The sequence below is a fragment of the Triturus cristatus genome, chromosome 6 (genome assembly GCF_964204655.1).
Source record: "Triturus cristatus chromosome 6, aTriCri1.1, whole genome shotgun sequence".
Classification (NCBI taxonomy): Eukaryota; Metazoa; Chordata; class Amphibia; order Caudata; family Salamandridae; genus Triturus; species Triturus cristatus.
Genome location: NC_140589.1, coordinates 828,755,184 through 828,770,155, shown reverse-complemented (window position 1 = coordinate 828,770,155; position 14,972 = coordinate 828,755,184). Strand labels below are relative to the sequence as shown.

At 47.7% G+C, this 14,972-nt stretch overlaps 1 protein-coding gene across 1 annotated transcript in view; it reads right to left on the bottom strand.

Annotated features, from left to right (window-relative positions):
• LOC146817941 (potassium/sodium hyperpolarization-activated cyclic nucleotide-gated channel 1-like) overlaps positions 1 to 14,972 on the bottom strand; it is a 1,926,818-nt gene that overhangs the window by 963,132 nt on the left and 948,714 nt on the right. Inside the window, exon 6 of the mRNA XM_085609718.1 lies at positions 9,877 to 9,970. Within this exon, the coding sequence (XP_085465844.1) occupies positions 9,877 to 9,970 (94 nt within the window). The remainder of the gene's footprint in view (positions 1 to 9,876; positions 9,971 to 14,972) is intronic.

The following is a 14,972-nucleotide window of genomic DNA, read 5'->3' as shown; positions in this document are numbered from 1 at the left end:
AAGTCCGGAATTGGTCGGGGAAGAGGCGGCGCTCTGCAGTAATTGTGAAGTGACAAGGAAGAGTGAGTGCACTACAACACCAATTTATTTGTACTGGGCACATGTTAATCTGTCAATACACATATGCGACATACGGAGTCAGGTATGTGCCACATGCCCTGGACACGTATGGCGGCCAGGTGACACTCCTACCAAGACCCAGCTACACACGGAGATTGGGAACCTCCACATGCCATGGCATGGGATTAGCTGTGTCCCAGTGTAAGTGAACAGCCAGACGCAACACAGGAGTGACATACATCAACACATCAGCAGAAGTAGGATGTCGATTTCAGAGACTGGTAGCGGAACACTAGAGCCACAGGTCACATGACATCACACTAGGACAGCCCACACACCTTGCCAATAAGGTGTACATGTAATGACTCACCACACATTCATTGAGAGGATGCAGACATGTCCTTGTGACGCTAATCCGTGTCCCATGCATACATACGCACCTCACATCCGATACCACATGTGGCCTGGTGTGCGTAACAGTGTGCCATGTCCATCTACACACAGACACATGTTGGTTGCTGCAACAGCTGATGCTTTTGAGGGAGCACCAACATCAAGCTAATGGGAACACCCCACACATACATGACATATACACATCGTGCACCGTGGGTAGTCAAATGTCTGGTGTGGTAACCCCTGTAGCGGGCATCAGGGGACAGTTGCGTGTGTTGTTGACTGTGCCATGCCAGTGACGCTCATCCCAAGTGTGCAGTACGACATGCACACATGTCAAAGGAGTTAAGGGCATGCCTGGCACACATTGCACCGTCACACATGACATCTGTACACATCTCATCATACATCTGGTGCCTTCTCGACTCAGGAGTGATGTGCCACATCACAGCCTTTCACACCTGTGCCACAAACATGTAGTACTGCCCAGACAATGCCTTGATGTCCATCCATGGACAAGTATGTCAGCCCCATTCCTTCCTGTGTGCTGCCTGTCACCACTGTGATGTGTGAAAGGCACCGTACATTCACTCAGAGGGCCTGTGTACGTTCCCTATCACTATGGGAGTGCTGCCGTATGTGTACCCATAGTGATAGTGAGCGTACAGGCGTGTGTACGGTCTGTAGCACTATGGGTACGCATACGCGAGAACACCCATAGTGATAGTGAGCGTACAGGCGTGTGTACGGTCCGTACCACTATGGGTGTGCTCGCGTATGCAGAAGTCAGAACACACTGACTGTGCTAGGTTTGAAGGGATTGGAGGAAACATAGGATGCAAATGTGAGTGACCAATCACTCTGTACTCCTGTGCATGAAACAGGCCAGCAAGGCAGATATAAGGCAGCCAGGTCCCATGAGGGAGCACTTGCCTGCACATCTTTGGATTCTACGACCCAGCTGCTGCTACTGATTCCCTGGAACCATGTCAAGGGCTGTGGAGAGGTCACAGCCTTTCACCCTGGAGGAGAACCTGGCATTGCTGGATGTGATCCTCCCACAGTACCCCCTGCTGTATGGGCGACCAGGGTATCAGGTGAGTGCAGAGTCCACTAGCACAGACTGTGTCCCTTTTTTGTGACTGTGACTTCTGCCATTGTGTCCAGGTGTGACACACATGCAATGTACTGTAGGGGGGGTCCCAGGGGGGGGAATGCCTGATGCCTCCCAGCCAGAGCATGCTGTGGTGCATGTCTGCCATCCTCACTTGCATTGTGTTTACTGTGACAATCACTGCATGGTGCATGCCACATTCTGCCTGTCTCATCCTCCTGGGAATGTAGCCTCTACAGTCCTCATGTGATAATGTGGTCAGCCCAGTGTGACAGGTGGCTGTACCCACAGATGTGTGTTAGTTCTGTGTACCTGTGCTGAGAGTGTCCACATGATATGTTCGTACCCTGGACATCGGTGTGTGTGTAAGTCCCCTGTCATGTGGGTGGGTGCATATGTGGAGTGTAGCACCCAAGCTGCATGAGGGATGGATATACCCTGCCCATGTGATGTGAGCAGGGAGCAGTGCTGTGTGTCTGACGTGCAGAGCCAGCCCCACACCTGTGAGCCCCCCCCCCCTCTAGTGGCACATGTGCAGAGTGAGGTTTGTAGCTGCATTTGGCAATGGCAGGTGAATGTCCTGTGCCTGTGTGTGTCTGTGTAGTCTGCTGAGGTAGCGTCAGTGGCCTGTGGCATGTGACTGCTTTGAGGTGCTGCACATAATCCTGGTGTAGCTTGTGATGCACAGTGTGAGCCTGGATCATTGATTGTGTCGTTGCCCTCATTCCACCTGTGTACTTTCAATGGCACGTACTGCTTTTGCCCTTCCCCAGAGGATCATGTCCCTATGACAAAGGTGCAATGCGTTGGATGCATACTATGCCTTGTTGTAAACAGCAAATTTGTTCTACTATGTGTCTCTGTGACATGTGCCAGGTGTATTGATGTAGTGTCACTTGTTCATCCTCACAGGTAGGCACCTCTGCCAAGAAGCAGATCTGGATGGACGCCGTCAGTGCCGTGAGGAGGACGGAGGGTCGCAAGCGGCGCCTGTCCCAGGTGGGGAAACGCTGGCAGGATATCCGGTGCTGGACGCGGAGGATCGCACGGGTCCTGCTGGGGGACTCACCTGAGACCCATAAGAACCGCGGGCGCCGCCGACTGACCCACATCCACAAGCGTGTGCTGGCGGTGGTGTTTCCAGACTTGGAGAGGCGCCTACAGGAGAAGCAGCAGCAGGAAGGGGGTAGGTACATGTGTGTTTGTTGTGTGTCACCAGCATTTGTAAGTGCACAGTTGCATGGATACACTGCCAGGGTTTAAAGGTGCTGTGCAGATCCGGTTACCCACAGTATAGCGGTGCTCTCCTGCCTCCCTTCCCCTCCTTGCAATGTGTTCCCTGGTCTGTGTGTAGTCACTCCTTCACAAGGTTATGTAGGCTGGCACTTTATCCACGTGAACAATGCCTGTAGCATCATGTGTGGGGGTGGTGTGTAACAGGTTTTTGGACCTTGCCTGTGCCCTGTCCAGTTCAGTACTTGTGGGTTCCATGTCAGTTGGCACTGATGCTGAGTCAAGACATGGGAGTTAGTCTCTCAAGTGGCATGTCCTATGTTGTGGCCTGTGACATGATGTGCATGAGTGTGCGATACGCATAGTGCAGGGATGGTGGCGTGTGTTGCTGTCATTCCCATTCAGGACCATGGAGTTGTGTGGCCACTACTGTCCCCTGGGGCATATTTTCCTAGGTGTCATGTGTGTCATCACAAAATGTGGACACTCTCAGTGTCTACAGCATAGGTTGTGCTCTGTGCCATTGTCCCCTGGCACCATGTATATTGACGTAATATGTAGTACAAGTGTCCACTGTACAGCCTGACCTGATTTTCCTTGTTCATACTCACGGTGGCCAGTGCCTGTGTGTCTTGTTGCAATCATCTGATGATGACCATTTGTACATGATTATTTGGACAGGCGCACCTTGGGTATTTGGTGTCCATTCTTGCATTTATGCAGCCCCTGTGTATTTCACCCAGACTAAGAGATGTAAGTGCTTCCTGTGTCTCAACAAATAGTCTCATGTAGGGGGTGGTTGGTGCGGGCAAAGCCTACATGTCATGACCTGATGTCTCCTTGCTAGGTCTGGCCAGTGTGTGATGTTTGTCTGGACATACACTCAAGGTGCAGTGAGCCAGTCATGGTGGGCATGTTTTCAGTATTACCTATGCAGCATGTGCCTCAAGTTCATGGATATGGTCCCTGCTCATCCCTATTTTCGGCAACGCTGTGTGGTGCAGATGCAGTGCTGGATTGTCCCCAGGGCCTGGCTCCTCTGTTAAACACCATTTCATGTCATTTGCTATTGTGTGTGTCATGCTCTCCATTGTTTTTCAGTGGCATGGTGGGTCAACCAACTGTGTGTTGCATGCCCTACATCTGTACCTTGTTTTGTAGATGTTACTGATCTTTCTTTTCAGGCTATGACTGTAACCTATGTAGATTGGACTCATGTGACATATGTATACAGGTGTATGATTAATTGCTGTCTCTTTACCTTGCCCACAGCATCGTCGGGGGACACGGAGGGAGACATGAGCACAGACAGAGCGGAGGGACCGAGCACCAGTGCCAGCGTTGACATCGTGGCTGGCACATCGAGTGGAACTGAGGCGGAGGAGAGTGAGGCCGAGGACCTGTCCACTGGCACGACAGAATATGAAGCTGACGGGTCCGAGGATGATCTCTCCGAGTGGGCGGAGGCTGCACCAGCAGCTGACAGCGGCACAACATCTGTCCCCGCCCCCTCCATTGCCATCAGCCACCTCCCACTTGCTCGTGTCCCTTCCCAGCGTGCCCGGTCACCACATGTCTCCTTCCTGCCAGGCACCGCACCCCCTGCCCCTGTCTCCACTGCTGCCGCCAACGCCGAGTCTGTGGACATCCAGCGGCAGTTGCTGGTTGGTCAGGCTGCGATGCTTAATGTCCTCCATGGCCACAGCCAAGTGCTGACCAACATGGAGGCATACTTGGAGGGCATTTTCTCATCGCAGGCTGACCAACGCAACTTGCTGAGGTCCATTGACTCGACACTGACTGCAGCAGTGGGTCTCCTGCAGCGCTACGTCCAACCCCCTACCCCTGACCCATCCACACTTCCCACTCCCATGCCTGTCTCACGTACACCCATACGTCAGCATGCACCCACCACAACAGACACAGGCACCACACCAGCAGGGAAGGTCATACGCACACCTCCTGGCACGCACACGCAGGGTGAAGTAGGCACACCCACTGGGTCGGGGGGCAAACGTAAGACACGCAGCCAGAGTGGGAGTCCGCATTCCACCCAATCCACTCCCTCCAAATCCCCTCCCCACAGCTCTCCTGGCCACATATCCGGCAAAGACTCCTTCATGGCCGCTCTGTCCCTGAGCCCCACTGTGACACCACCCCGCAAGCGGTCAAGGGAGTCCCCGGTCAGGGTGGTTGAGTCCCCCCCCCCTGTCCACACCCTCCCCCGTGGCGCTGCGACCCATCCCTCCGCCCCCCCCTCCTTGGGGCCTGTGGTTCCTTCGGGTGCAGGGGAGTCTCTGGAGGACCTTGCTAAGGTGTGCAGCGACATTCTGGCCTCCGCCTTTGGCCCTGCCCCACCCCTTGTGGTGGAGTCCTCCATCCCTGCACCCACGACGCCTACCCTTCGCCCTCATGTCCCTGCGGTGCCTGGTCCTTCCCCCCCACATGATGCCCTCCCCGCTCTGGAAGACGAAGGAGTCTGACTGTGCAGGCAAGCTAGGGGACATGCGTCCCACTGTGTCCCCCACCTGGATTCGTCCTTTGGATTGCCCTATGGGCACTGTACATTTTGGACTTTCAAGGGACAAACTGATTTTTGGATGCTGAATAAAGCAATTTCTTTTTCCTTAGTACACTACTTTCTGTCTGGTACTGCTGTTGGTCGACCTGCCCCATTATTTTGGGTGGTGATAATGTGTTGGGTGTGTGGGAATTGTAGTCTTGTGCTGGTCATAGGGTGGATCCTGGTATCTGTGTGCCATCACAAGCTGTTGGCTACATAACTTTGTTCATGTAAGCAGTTACTGCATGGTGACATCGTCCCAAGGTGTGTTCCTTCCTCTGTGTAACCTGACATCTTCCCTGCAGGGTGTTTCCACTATGTGGTGCTGAGCTGTATCTACATCAGCTGGGGGTGTGACGGACTCCTTCAACTTTGCACATGCATGCTGTGCGATGTCTCCACCTGCATCATTTGTGGCATCCTTGGTGGTCACTGTACTTGTGTGTGTAGACTGTTGAGAAGACTTCATGTGGACATGTCCTCTTTTAGGTGCTATGCATGTGTGTACTCCCAGCCTCGCACACATGTGGTACATGTACTGCAGGGGCTTTGTGCACCTGACTGACATTTGTGGGCATTGTATCTGTGGGTACTCCACCCTTTGCATTCCATGGGCACTGCTGGGAGGACTCTGCACACACCCCTCCTGTGTCTGGGCACTGCTGGGAGGACTCTGCACACACCCCTCCTGTGTCTGGGCACTGCTGGGAGGACTCTGCACACACCCCTCCTGTGTCTGGGCACTGCTGGGAGGACTCTGCACACACCCCTCCTGTGTCTGGGCACTGCTGGGAGGACTCTGCACCCACCCCTCCTGTGTCTGGGCACTGCTGGGAGGACTCTGCACCCACCCCTCCTGTGTCTGGGCACTGCTGGGAGGACTCTGCACCCACCCCTCCTGTGTCTGGGCACTGCTGGGAGGACTCTGCACCCACCCCTCCTGTGACTGGGCACTGCTGGGAGGACTCTGCACCCACCCCTCCTGTGTCTGGGCACTGCTGGGAGGACTCTGCACACACCCCTCCTGTGTCTGGGCACTGCTTGGAGGACTCTGCACCCACCCCTCCTGTGTCTGGGCACTGCTGGGAGGACTCTGCACACACCCCTCCTGTGTCTGGGCACTGCTGGGAGGACTCTGCACCCACCCCTCCTGTGTCTGGGCACTGCTGGGAGGACTCTGCACCCACCCCTCCTGTGTCTGGGCACTGCTGGGAGGACTCTGTACACACCCCTCCTGTGACTGGGCACTGCTGGGAGGACTCTGCACCCAACCCTCCTATTTCAGGATATGTACGCTGAGAACATACACGGGTGTGGGTTCGCTCCATACATACGAGGTGGGGTTACGGTCCGTACGTACACTGTTGGCATGGGGGTACGCTCCATGCATACGCGGGTGAGGGTACGGGTCGTACTTACACTGTTGGGGTGGGAGGTATGCTCCATACGTACGCGGGTGAGGGTACGGGTCATACTTACACTGTTGGGATGGGGGTACGTTCCATGCATACGTGGGTGAGGGTACGGGTCGTACTTACACTGTTGGAGTGGGGGTACGCTCCATTCGTACGCGGGTGAGGGTACGGGTCGTACATACACGGCTGGGGTGGGGGTACGCTCCATACGTACGCGGGTGAGGGTACGGGTCGTACTTACACTGTTGGGGTGGGGGTACGCTCCATACGTACGTGGGTGAGGGTACGGGTCGTACTTACACTGTTGGGGTGGGGGGTACGCTCCATACGTATGCGGGTGAGGGTACGGTCCGTACATATCCGTACCCACGCTATGGAATGCTTGTGCGGGCCGTACCCAGGCCTTTGCCACGTGGGTACAGCCGTCCCGCCATTGTTGGTGTGACGTAGGTGTGGGCGGGGTACGACTCGTACCCACGCTCTTAAGGCGTGGGTACGGGACGTACCTGTATTGTTGTGTTTCCGGTTCGCATCGTCAAGCACTTCCGTTGTGGCGGACGCTGGCTTTGCTGGACACGCCCCCACCCCCTCGTAGTGACCAGGGCCTGGGGGTCAGGTATGTCCAGGGCATGTGTGCTGTGTGACTTTGGTGGGGGTTTTGTGGCCTGCCCCTGGTCCTGCCCCCCCCCCCTTTCCCCGCTCCCTTTGTTGTTCTGACCTTCTGCGGCGTCTGCGTCGTAACCTGTAGAGGAGGTCGACTGCTATGAGGGCCGGGATGACACGTAGGTTCGGGTCCATGTCTGTCCGTCGCGTACAGGTCCTCCTTGTTCGCGTCGTCCTGATTTCCCGGCAGTTTTTGGCTGCCGGAAAATATTGTCCGTGCGGGATGACGTCGGTGCGAATCGTACTTCCTGGTTCGTGAATGGCAGGCTGCGTGCGTACCGACGTCACGTCGGCGCTTTCCCGGATCACATTTGTATGTTTATTTTCGTTGGTCGGGGTTTTGTACGAATCGTACGGAAATGGTATTTCCGTGCGAATCGTACTTCCATGTTTGTATATTTTGACGGCCGGGTACGCGTCGGACGGAGAATATGCTCCGTCCGACGGTTCGTACCCGGTTTTTACCGGATCGTAATTGGCACCCAAGTGTGTGATTTAGAGTTTGGCAGACAGGTTACACCCTCATAAAAAGTGATGGACAACCTGTCTGCCTAATTATAAGTATATGAAATCCCAGTGCACTTATAATTAGTTAGACGGGATATCCATCACATTTGTGGTGGAGTAACCCGTACGGAAAACTCTAAATAAGACCCTGGACATTTTTGGATAAAGGCCCGTATATGGATATAAATGTTTCTCGGTTAAAACAATGGTACTAACAGGACACAATTAAATACAAAAGCATAATTTTTCAGTGTTCCTTTTTTTGTTTATTATTTTATTTCCTTGGTACAGGTTAAAGTTACATATTGCAACAGTTGTACACAGCGTGGTACATTTAGACAACGCGTGTATTGTCCATTGGGGGGCAATAGCGCCAAGGTTTTTTCAAGGCTAGAAATGTATTCAATTTTTAAAAGAATTGCTTAGTGTGAATTCAAATTCGATCCAGACTGTATCTGAAGTATGAGGGTAAAAAGTAGTGGTGTGGCAATGACCGCCATGGACCAATACTGCAGTAGGAAAGGATGCAAATGGGCACATGTAAATGCTACAGAAAAATACAACTAAATTGTACATTATTCAAACTGGTGAGCACTTGTGATAATATTGTGGTAAGGCGCACATGCATGTCTGTACATTCAGGTGACAATGTTGGAGGAAGATGTCATGAGGAGTTAAGTGTCTGCATGTTCGGGAAAGGCCATATTGGAAAAAATATGTCACAGAAGGAGGGCGAATTTAAATGTGAAATGTAACCTGTAGGGAAGAATTTGATAAACTGGATAACAATTCATCAATGACCAACCTATAGAGGATATAACTCCAGAAACATGACCAAATAATTCATTAAATTTAACTTTAACCACATTTATCTTTAAGGGATATTTGGTTTAATTTGTTGGTTCTACACTGATTTTAGAGGCACTACCCAATAGACAAATGATATCGAAGTGGCTTTTCTAAAGCGAGCGAAACTCACATTCAATCTGCAAATCACATGCTTAGCCTCCCTAAACCCATACCTGGGCCCACCTATACTAGTCCATCTTGCTCCAGGCCAACAAGTCAGATTTTAACAACACTTTTAGAAATCCTTTTGGTAACAAGTGTACTAAAAATCTCAAATAAAATTTCACTACTTAGTAACTTTACATACGAATTGCCTTTTTAATATGTTCCCAGTTCAAAATACAAAAAAGTGCTTCTTAAACAAATGACACACTTCGTCACCACACAGTTACAATAGGGGGACTTTGATGTCCCTTTTGCTACCAGGTCTCACTTGTGACAATTATGCAAATTGGCATTGCAAGCTTCAGTGCAGACTTTACAGTTTACTTATTTCATATCAAGAGTAACTCTAAGCTTAACAAATTGGGTTGGTTTTGACTTGTTAATATTGCACATTTGCCCACTGTGCCCTATGCCCACCTGTAAGCCTCCTTGTATGCTTTAATTCACACATGTGGGAGCTGTATGGAATCAATGCATCCCACATTGGGTATTTAACTTTTATGCAAATTGTACAGCTTTCGGGCACTTTATTTGGGAACTTACGTGCAAGTAAATATATCAATTGGTGTTTTCCCATAAGGTTTATTTTTTTTTCAGGGGGAAAATCGTAAATAGTCAGAGATTCCACGGCAGTCTATCTCTGCCCAGATATTCAATATACCAGGGATCCAGTTAAACAAAACGGGGGATCACACAAAAAGATGGCTGGTAAACTATTTGACTCAATAGAATATACTGGTACAACAGAATGTAATATTTGAATCGAAAATGATCTGAAAAATAGTGTGCAATGCAGTTATTAATTGTGTATAGGAAAGATACTATAACATTGAGTTTGCTTTCATTACAGAGGCATAGTACTTATCATTTTCATTCAAGGTATGCGTCATTTCTGAAGAATACTTGTACTTTACCTGCTGGAAGAAATAACGTGGCATAGCCTATGGATACCACATGACTTAATGTACGAAATAAGGAGGATATATACTTATGTTCCATTGATGAATTCTAAGAAAAAATGTGACATTCACAAAAGATCATTACCATTTACAGTATCATAAGCCAGTAGGATGAAAAATGTTTTACATCATTTACATATTCAATTACATACTTAGCAATGCTTTATATCAATTGTTTTTTCATGTAACACCAACATATTATCATGTAGTAATTTTGCTAGATAATACACTATGGGGGTGTTAGAATCCGGGGTCTCTGGTTGGCGCAGGTATGCACTTGTGACAAGCAGGGACCCTTTCCTCTAAGTCAGGGCGTAGGATCACCTCTTAAAAATAACCCCTGCTCACCCTCTAGGTAACGTGGCGCGAGCAGTCAGGCTAGATTCCAGAGGGCATTAGGTTAAGCATTCAAGGTATCCCACACAATAATCACCAACCCACCACACAAAGACACAAGGCTGTATTTATATCAAAATAAAGTTCTTTATATAAAAGATTTCTTTAGGCAGGTTGTCAAAAATACAGTCTTTAACTTAAATAAGGTTCCAGTTACTCTTAAATGCTTTCAGGCCGTCCACAGTTCTTAAAATGGCAAAAATCTGCTTAAAATAGCTTCTTTAGGGTGCCTGTGTGCTTCGTAGCGCCTCCGGTACGCTTCGTAACGAGGTTTTGGACGTCACTTGCCGTTTCTCACGCTTCTAGCGTGAGCACGCGTACTCGGGACGTGAACCGTACGGACCGTACCCTCATAGGTACGCGTCGTACACGTCCGGTACGCCCCTTGCCAAACCTCACACTTCTCGCGTGAGCAACGTCCTTTACTTTCAATGGAGTACGGTTCGTACGTCTCCGGATCGCTTCGTACAGCGGCTCCGAAGGTTGCCGAAGTTCACGTTTCACGCGTGAATAGCGTAGCGGGTCTACAGCGCTAGTACGGCCCGAACAAAGCAGCGGATGGGTCGTACTTCAGCGCGCTCGTACACAGTACCTTAATTCTTGCACAAGGATTATCGCAGCAGCTTCAGGGGTCCCTGCAGGAGCGTCCCACGTCGCGTTGTCGTCCCTCTTTGTTAGTGGGCGGCGGTGCTTCGTGGGGTGCCGCAGGATGGTCTCGGCCACACGATCAAGGGTAAAAGAAGAAGGGGCAGCTCGGGGGCAATCTCTTCAGCGCGTCGCGCTGTCAGCTTCACATAGGGGACACACAGTGCTTCGCAGGTCTTCACAGGAGCTTCCACGGCCAGGGGGGTCGCAGAGGCTCAGCGCTTGGAGCCTGATCAGTCTCTTTCTTCGCGGTGCGAGCTACGGCTCGGGGGGCAGTTGCTTGCAGTGCATGGACCAGGTAGACAGGTCTTTGCGGTGCTCGCAGTAGCCCCGGTGGCAGATGTCGCAGTGCTCAAATGCACAAGGTCCTCAGAGGAGCAAGTTCATAAGCAAGCCCTTGGAGATTGTTCAATGCACAAGTTGAATAAAAGTCTTTTTACTTAGTCTTTTCCTCCTCTCCTTCCAGCAGACAGGTACCCACTGCAGGCCAGTCTCTCAGGCATAGAGACAGTACTCCTCCTTCAGCTTCTCCAGGTCCTTCTCCTTCAGGCAGAGGTTCGTCTTGGCGCAAACAGGATCTGATTTCTTAGGAGCAGGGCTCCTTCTTTTGTTCTTTGTCGCCAGGGGGCCTGGGCCTGGCTCAGTCCGTTTTGGAGCACTTTGTTGTGGTGACTCTGCTCTTTCCTTTCAGCAGCAGGGCAGAGACATCAGCCGCTCCACAGGGGGCGGAGCCGGCATTGTGGTGGCAGAGCGCAGGTCTATTCAGAGTCAAGGTGTACTCCTCCCACCCATCCTGGTGTAATCTCTCTACCCACCACCTGGCAGCCAGCCTGTCTCCTGGAATTCCCCAGCCCTGCTCCCCACTGTAACTAGGCAGAACTCACACACACACAGCAGAGGCGGACTGAAATGACCAGGTCAGTAAATACTAACTTTCTAAAAGTAGTATTTACAAACGCAGGATATTAAAATAAACTTTACTAAAAGAAGTATTTTATTATTCTGAGTTCAGGCATACTAAACTTGACTTTCTACCATGCTCGCTGAGTCCGCTGGGATTATAGTGTGTAATAATTCCAGCAGCCCATTCTGGCCTATGGAGAGCAGGTAGCCTTCAATAGTGAAAAACGAAAATGGCTGTAATTCACTATTAAGACATGCCACACACATCAGGGCATGTCCTACCTTATTCCTACAATGCACCCTGCCCTTGGGCCTACCAGAGGGGTAACTAATATGTGGTTAAAGGAAGGTTTAGGGACTGGCAAGTGGGTACACTTGCGCAGTCAGCGCGACAGTACCAGACTGCACGCAGGTTCTGCAATGGCAGACCCTAGACACATTTTACTAGGCCGCTTCTGTGGGTGGCACAACCAGTGCTGCAAGCCCACCAGCAGCATTTGTATTTACAAGCCCTGGCACTCCTGGTGCTCTTTACTAGGGGCTGATAGTAAACCAAATAAGCCAATCATGGAATCCAATGAACATAAACATTTTACCATAGGGAGAGCATATACACCTTAGCACTGATCAGCAGTGGTAAGGTGCCCAGAGTCATAAAACAGCCAACAACAGGTCAGAAAAAATACAGGAGGAAGGCAAAAAGTTTAGGGATGACCCTGCAAAAAGGGCCAGGTCCAACAGGGTGTCTTTTTGATCTTGCCATGGTTTGCAGTACAATCTGCTGTATCAAAATGAGATTTTGTTGGCAGCCTTGGAAGGAAAGACGTTACTATTTAGAGTAGTATGGTGAGTAAAGGAGTAAACTATTGAATAATGTGACAATGCATCCAAAACTGTTGTAGACTGGATCAAACACATGGCAATGTGGAGCTCTATTTGTTGACGATTGTTGGAAATGTAAGACTGGTCACAGAGAGAAATCTATTTATGTTCTGTTCTCCAGATTGCCCCGTTAATGGTAAACACCCAAAATATCGATTCCAAACTAGCGACTGCCCAGAATATCGAAGTTAAAATATAGTGGACAGAATATCGAATTATCAAAATATAGATAGGTCAGAATATCAAAATTGGGGTACAAAATATCGATTTCCAAAATATAGGGCCCGATTCACAGAACTAACTTAAGACAAAATCCTAAACTTACTACCATTTTGGTATTCACAGAAGGCACTTACTCATTTTGGTATTCACAGAAGGCACTTACTCATTTCGGTATTCACAGAAGTTAGGAGTCCTAACTTTAGGACTCCTAAATGCCTTCTGTGAATACCGAAAGTCTTAAAATTAGCATTTTTCTCAGTTTAGTAGTAGTATAGTTAGGACTCCTAACTTTAGGACTCCTAAATGCCTTCTGTGAATACCGAAAGTCTTAAAATTAGGCTTTTTCTCAATTTAGTAGTCCTAAGTCTAAATTTAGGACTACTAAATTGAGAAAAATCCTAATTTTAAGACTTTCGGTATTCACAGAAGGCATTTAGGAGTCCTAAAGTTAGGAGTCCTAACTATACTACTACTAAACTGAGAAAAATCCTAATTTTAAGGCTTTCGGTATTCACAGAAGGCATTTAGGAGTCCTAAAGTTAGGAGTCCTAAATTTAGGACTACTAAATTGAGAAAAATCCTAATTTTAAGACTTTCGGTATTCACAGAAGGCATTTAGGAGTCCTAAAGTTAGGAGTCCTAACTATACTACTACTAAACTGAGAAAAATCCTAATTTTAAGACTTTCGGTATTCACAGAAGGCATTTAGGAGTCCTAAAGTTAGGACTCCTAACTTCTGTGAATACCGAAATGAGTAAGTGCCTTCTGTGAATACCAAAATGAGTAAGTGCCTTCTGTGAATACCAAAATGGTAGTAAGTTTAGGATTTTGTCTTAAGTTAGTTCTGTGAATCGGGCCCATAGACTTTAAAAATATAGAATACCATAATATCGAATTTTAAAATATAGATCACCATAATATCGAAAAAAAAAATTGTGTTATGTATGGTAGTATATGTGTTAAAATGATGTATTATTTTTGTAATGTATGTTTAATTTATTTCAACAAATGAATGTTATATAATTTAATTATTGCGTAATTTAATTCCGTAGCGGGTTGTGGGTTTATAGGGGAATAAGGTGGGAAGTAATTTAATTATGGTTAATTAAATGTTAATTGATAATTAATTATTAATTGGTAATTAATTTTTATTAATTGGTAATTAATTTATCTTAATTGATTAATTGATAATTATGTTAATTGTATTTGTTATTATTAGGAGCGGGTTGTGGGTTTGTAGGTGAATTGGGTGGGAAGTAAATTAATTGTAATAAAGTAAATAATGAATTTTTTATTTATGTGTATTGATAATTAATTGATAATTCAATAATAATTGGTAATTAATTTGTATTAATGGGTAAATAATTTGTATGAATTGCTAAATAATTTTTATTATTTGCAAAATTATTTTTATTAATTGATTAATTGATAATAATGTTAATTGTATTTTTTATTATTGGGAGTGGGTTGTGGGTTTATAGGGGAATTGGGTGGGAAGTAAATTAATTGTAATAAAGTAAATATTAATTTTTGTATTTATGTGTATTGATAATTGATAATTATTTTGTAATTGGTAATTAATTATTATTAATTGGTAATACATGTTTATCAATTGATAATTAATATTTTTAAATGGTAATTAATTGTTATTAATTGGTAATTATTTTTAATTAACTTTTTATCGGTATTGATGATTAATGTAATCTTATTTTAAATTTAAATCATTACTTTCCCTACTTTTGCACTCTCAGGAGTGGGAATAGTATTTTTTACCCTCCGCTATCCAACTCTTTCCCTACTGTTGCACTCACTGGAGTGGGAATAGTAATTTTTACCCTCCTGATATCCAATGCTTTCCCTACTGTTGCACTCTTTGGAGTGGGAATAGCAATTTTTACCCCTACGCTATCCAACGTTTTCCCTACTGTTGCACTCACTTGAGTGGGAATAGTAATTTTTACCCCTACGCTATCCAATGCTTTCCCTACTGTTGCACTCTCTG